The sequence below is a fragment of the Austrofundulus limnaeus genome, unplaced genomic scaffold (assembly GCF_001266775.1).
Source record: "Austrofundulus limnaeus strain Quisiro unplaced genomic scaffold, Austrofundulus_limnaeus-1.0 Scaffold36, whole genome shotgun sequence".
Classification (NCBI taxonomy): domain Eukaryota; kingdom Metazoa; phylum Chordata; class Actinopteri; order Cyprinodontiformes; family Rivulidae; genus Austrofundulus; species Austrofundulus limnaeus.
In genome coordinates this window covers 1,925,573-1,931,505 of record NW_013952438.1, presented here as the reverse complement: position 1 = coordinate 1,931,505, position 5,933 = coordinate 1,925,573, and the positions used below count along the sequence as shown (strand labels likewise).

Below are 5,933 nucleotides of genomic sequence, written 5' to 3'. Positions count from 1 at the left end.
TAATAATAATAATAATAATAATAATAATGCATTTTATTTATAAAGCACCTTTCAGGACACATGCACAATAGAAAAAAAACTGTAATCCAAAAAATCCAAAAAACTGTTATTCAACTTCCTTGTCTTTAACTCCATCCAAAGTCTCACTCATACAATTTATTATCTTCATTTAACTAAACCCTCCCACTTTGTTTCATATCGTACTAAATCCAAATTCCTACAATGTTATTTTTACATAAAACACTTATAGGTATGATTTTCACTGTATTTTGTTGGTATGGAAAACAAAGCTAAGAAAGATGCAAGTTATTTATGATGTAAGCTTTAGTCCAGAATAGCTGTTTTCTGTTCTCTCCAGTCCCCGTGTACTATGGTGAGCTAAACAGCTGCTGTCTGCAACATCTTATCTGAGAGGCAGACATGAGAGAGCTGTCAATCATCTCCTCCAGCTCTCTGACTGAAAGAAGTACGTTTCCCAAAATACTGAAGTATTTTTTAAAGGAATATTGAAAAAAAAATAAGGGCGAACATTTTGAAGTAAGGGAATAAAAAAAAAAGTAGCCTGCAGCATTTTGTGGTTGGAAAGAGTTTGCTTCCTTTTGTGTGACCTTCATGCAAAGGTGGCTTCACTTTGTTTCAGGATTTGGTGACAGAAAATAGTTTGTTGTTAGGATCATTTTTTCAGTGTTTAATTACAGCTGTCAAATGAATGTACTTGTGTAAATGAGGGTGGCTGTCAATGGCATTGCGTGTGTGTGTGGACACATTTTGGCTACATGTTTTGGACCATTTTCCAGAAAAACACAGCCTTATGGGGACCCAATGCTCCGCATGGGGACCAGAGCATGGTCCCCACTAGTACAGATGCTGGGGAGGGGGGGTTAGGTTTAGAACCAAGGTGTGAATTGAGTTTAGGCTGGATTTAGGGTCAGGTATAAATTGAGATGGTTAGTTTTAGGGTAAAGGGTTAGGCCATAGAAAGGACTGAAAAACAAATGGAAGTCAATACAAAGTCCCCACGAGGATAGAAAAAACAACATGTGCGTGTGTTTGTATGTTTCTGTCTGCTACCAAGATGCCTGATATCTGATCTGCCAATGAACAGATTTTGTTGAAACTCAAAAGGTAATCATTGCGTGTACATACAGAACTGAATAACTTTTGGAATCAACCCAGTTCAAGATGGCTACCACAGCAAACTGACTTTAGGGGAAAAAAAAACAAAAACAAAACTTGACTCTAACTCAGTCAATTTTACAAATATTGTGCTAAAATTATGTGTTTTTGTACCTGAGAGTCATGCACATCACCCACTCTAACTCATTGTGCAAGATCTAAGCAGTAAGAATTGGAGTCAACGCTGTCTGTTAGCAAAATATCTCATGAACCACCAGACAGATGATGTAAATCTACAAAATAAACTCTTTCAGTCAACACAATTTAAATTGATGCCACAAATTATTAATATTAGCCAAAACAACAACAGCTACAACTCAATAAATTTTCCAGATACTGAGCTAAAATTTGATGTGGTAGTAGCTGAGAGTTATACACTGAGGGTGACATCTCATAATATGAGATTACACATGTCAAGTCAACTCTGTTATTTCTCTTTGTAAATTGATCTCTGTCTAAAACTTTGTCATGAAAGGCGGCAGGCTAAAGGCATTCCTCCAACTGAATGTGAGAAAATTATGGGACACAGAAATCTGACCACAGAAGCTGTAATCACCATCTTCGATAAAACCATTATCCATCCAAATAACCACACAGTCATGTTTAATTACCAGATGAATCCCTGTTAAAAGCAGCCCCACCCCTCTTGCAGTGATGTCCAATTGTTCAGTCTGTTCGTCCACCCTTCAGCCTTTTACTGTTTGGCCATGTGGAGAAAAGCCCCAGTGCTGTCAGAGTAGATGTTGCCACTTTGCCGATCGTTTCTGTCTAACAGCTCGGAGGCTGAGAGCCTCTCCACAGAGAGAATCCCTAATCAAATTCCCTTTTATTCTTGTCTTCCCTCGCTCTTCACCCAGAATCACACTGCATTACAACGCGCTAACATATGCCCACATCCTTCTCTCCAATTGCTCTCTCTGCTCCTCCTCGACTCTGTTTGCTGCTCCGTCGCGCGCCCCCACCCTTCCACCTCCCCCCCCATCCCTCAATCCATCATCAGCGCTGTCGTTCCTCTAAATATAAAGAAGCAGGATTGTGGAAGAATTCCTCCTGTGCAGGTTAGTGTGATGTGCTGTGATGAAAGGACACAGCGACAGAGAGATCTATTAATAATGAAGCACGGAGGGGCTCGAGCTGCCGCGCTGAGAGGGAAGATGTGAAGGAAAAGAAATGAGTGACTAGAGAGCCAGCTGAACATCACAGGGGAGAGGGGGAGGAGTTTAGGGGACAAACGGATGGCTGAAACTTAAATTTCAAAAAGGGAAAAATAAAAATGTAACTAACTGGGAAGAAAAAAATATGAAGGAATACCAGGTTCAGCTTCGCTTTGCATTATTACTTACTGGAACCGGAGGGGGAACCAGCAATTGTACCTGAAAGAGAAGAAGAAAGGGAAGAGGAGATGAGAGCTTGTTTATTTATGCATTCAATTTGCCTAAAGACTTGACTCTGCCTCATTCATCAGACTCAAGTGGCTGAAAGAGCTGTTTGGGAAAATAAGGGGCTGCTGTGACCCACCTCTCAACATCCCAAAGTACTAACAAGATACCCCCGTCCACCTTTATTTTACTCCTTTTTAACCTTAACAAACCCTCCCACATATGCTTTAAGTGCTGCCTTCTTTTGCTTTGCTCAGATCAAAAGTTGTTGTTTATTTGCTTTTCTTGTACTTTTTTTTTGGGAGGGGAGACTTAATGTTAGACTTGCTTGGCATGCAAAATGCAATCTGTAAAGCTTGGGCCAAGCCATGACCATTTTTGTGTAGCGTTTCAACCAAGCGCCGACTGCAAAACACTTTAATTTTTAAATGCCACTAATGGGATTCAGGAGATTTAAAAGGCTGGTGATGGGGTCTGAAGGCGTGTGTCGGTGCCATTATAAGTCGAACAACAGGATCGCACACTCTCACTCACACACACGTACACACACACAAGCTCAAAACAGAGCCATTCTTAGCAGTGTAGGTACAGGTAGAAGGGTGTGCCGTTGTTCTTCCTGTAGCGACTGCAAACACGTTGAGCAGTGTGAAAGAAAAACAAAGGGAGGGGCTGTCCCAGATTATTATTTTATCAGAGAGCAGCTGTGACTGGTTAATCTCTACAACAGGATTCCCTTCATATATATTCCTACACTGTTACCCAACTCTGACCAGCACTGAGGTCTTAACATCTCAGCATCTGCATTATCTTTCAACTCATTCTTTCTTTTAAACTTTGTCCTTTTGGTCCTACTTTTCATTCTGAACCTTTGAGTCACTTTGAAACCTCTACATTCATCAATCTGTAAAACGTTACTCATAAATTTATTAAAAGAGTGAAAGCGTGTCAGAAACGTTTAGATAAAAGGACTGAAACATTGCTTTAAAGTTGTGGCAATGATATAAAGAAATGTAGGATTCTGGAGAATTGTAAACAGAGCTCTGAGTCAGCATGTCTGCCAATAATATAATATAACAAACAGGTGTGGGCCACATCTGGTTTCAGCCTGGCACTGCTGGCATGGCAAGTAGTTTGTCGACCAGATGTGGGCCAGGTCTGGCACTGTTTTTAAGATGGCATGCCATGATAGTTGTGGTTTGGTTTATGGCAGGGCTATTCAACTGGCGGCATGTGGCCCGCGAGTGACCAAGGTTTGGCCCGCCAATTGGTTCATTCATCTCTTAAGCCCAAACCCCTGGTTTTCTACTTTGGTTACTATAAGGTATTTTAGTTAAACATAGACATGTTTGATATCTACAGAAACATCAGAATCTTGACTAGAATCTGGTAACAAAAAAAACATTTCTATGCACACTCAAGTCAGTTAAAACTACAAGCAGTTGAATATAAAATTATGAAAGTGAAAATAAAATTGGTTTAAAAATTTGGCAAGTCAGAGATGTTAAAATGATATTTGTGTCAAACAGGAGGCATGATGTTTTATTTTTGTTTTTTAAGATTGTTTAATTATCACTACTTTTTAGGGTTCTGTATGTTGTATTTGTGATTAAATGCAGCAAAATAAACTATTTCAAACGTAACAGATCTTTGTAATAATTGGTTTATTTACATGAGGACTTTAATTGCTGGATGTTCGGCCCCTCAGCTGTTGGCCTGCAGAAACTGTGGCCCCCGGAGCAGTTTAGTTGAATAGCTCTGGTTTATGGGGTGAACCAACTCTGGCAAACTGCATCCGGGCCACCAAAGGGCCATCATTCTTTGTGGTATCTTTACTGAGTGTTTTATTGTGTGGGTCAGACACATTTTGCTATGTGAAGTGTCCAGACAAATCCACCAGATGTCATTCTTTGAGTGACTCACACACACGAACACACACACACACACAGAGCAAAAGCAGGTAACTCACAGGTGTTGGGAGTCCCGTTGGGAGGAGGCAGGTAGGACCCTGCTTTCCAGGACTTTGCTTTGAAGCCTTTCTTACATCGCTGACAGTCTTGGCCGGTGGTGTTGTGTTCACACTGGCACTGGAGGTTCCCGTCAATCAGCAGGCACTGGGAGGCATGGAGGTTACACTTGCACCTGAAAAGAAACCAGAGAAGACAGTCAGAACAGGTCAGACGAAATGTTTACATGTGTGAAGTGTGTCTGACAAATTATTGAGTTATCAAAAAAATTATATATATTTTTTGTAAATAAACGGATATTTCACTTGAGGACATAAGAAAGACAGACTTCTATAACAAAAAAATTAGGGCAGCATTTGAACACTTACTTCAAATAAAATAGCTTATTAAAACAGTTTAAAAAATAATACTGTTTTGCAAAAAGGCTCAAGAAGTTTATACACAAAGATGAGCTGCAAACCCCTAAAACTAACTTATTTATGCAACACCTATCTTATGCAACGCCCCAGAGACTTGCCGCTGCGTTGTGTAGGTTTATTGAGTTAACTGTCACTTTTTGGTCTCAAATATATTCCCTTTTGTCTCAGAAGTCACTGACAGAACTGCAGCATCTTATTTCTATTTTGATGTTTGCTCACAGAGTTTGAACAGCTGCCAGTCCATCTGATTCTGGGTTATTTGATTTCAGCAGCAGCAGCTTTATTTTTACACTCTGTCTGAGAACAGTGGCAGAAAGAAATCGGGCTGACTTTAAGTGAAAGATCGATTGCCTGAAAAATGATGAGACTTTGTTGATTTATTCGTCAGCTTTAATAAAACAGAGGCTGTTTAATAAGTCACCCGTTTAAGTTTGGCCTTGGAAATTTTACTGTGAAAAAAAAAAGTTTTAAGTGGAACAATGGTTAATCCAAACACTTCAGTGGGAAATTTTTTATTTAATTAAATACGCAGTTTTACAATTTCAGTCCCTGTCAATTTATGACATGATATCAATTTATAAAAATTATATAAAAAAGCCTTGAACTCCATGTAAAGGTGATTTTCCTCTGACCTTTGAAAATGAGCAAACAAACCAAAAGTCTAACAGAAACTTGATTAAAGGGGCAATATCATGTAAAATCAACTTTTTTGAGTTTTATATCATGTTATAATGTTATACTCTCATAAAAACCATGCCCAAAGCCTTGCTCTGACTCATTCATGCACGTTTGAGAAATCCTGCAGTGTTTTTAGGCAGCCATGCTGAGGAGCAAAACGACAGGTGGGGACCAGAAATGCATTTTTGGGACCAAAAACACCTCTGGGTTGTGTCCTTTTGGGACAAGCTCCTCCTCTGGGATGTGTCTTTAAGCCAAACTTCCTCATGCTGGAGCATCACCCCCCACCCGCTCTGCAACTCTGGCAGACTACGTGC

The 5,933-nt window shown here is 39.8% G+C and overlaps 1 protein-coding gene across 1 annotated transcript in view; it reads right to left on the bottom strand.

The window, feature by feature from the left end:
- Positions 1-5,933, bottom strand: part of ntng2b (netrin g2b) — a gene marked incomplete in the record, with an annotated part of 110,943 nt that overhangs the window by 47,774 nt on the left and 57,236 nt on the right. Inside the window, 2 exon segments of the mRNA XM_014006575.1 lie at positions 2,520-2,549; positions 4,522-4,694. Coding sequence (XP_013862029.1) covers positions 2,520-2,549; positions 4,522-4,694 — 203 coding nt within the window.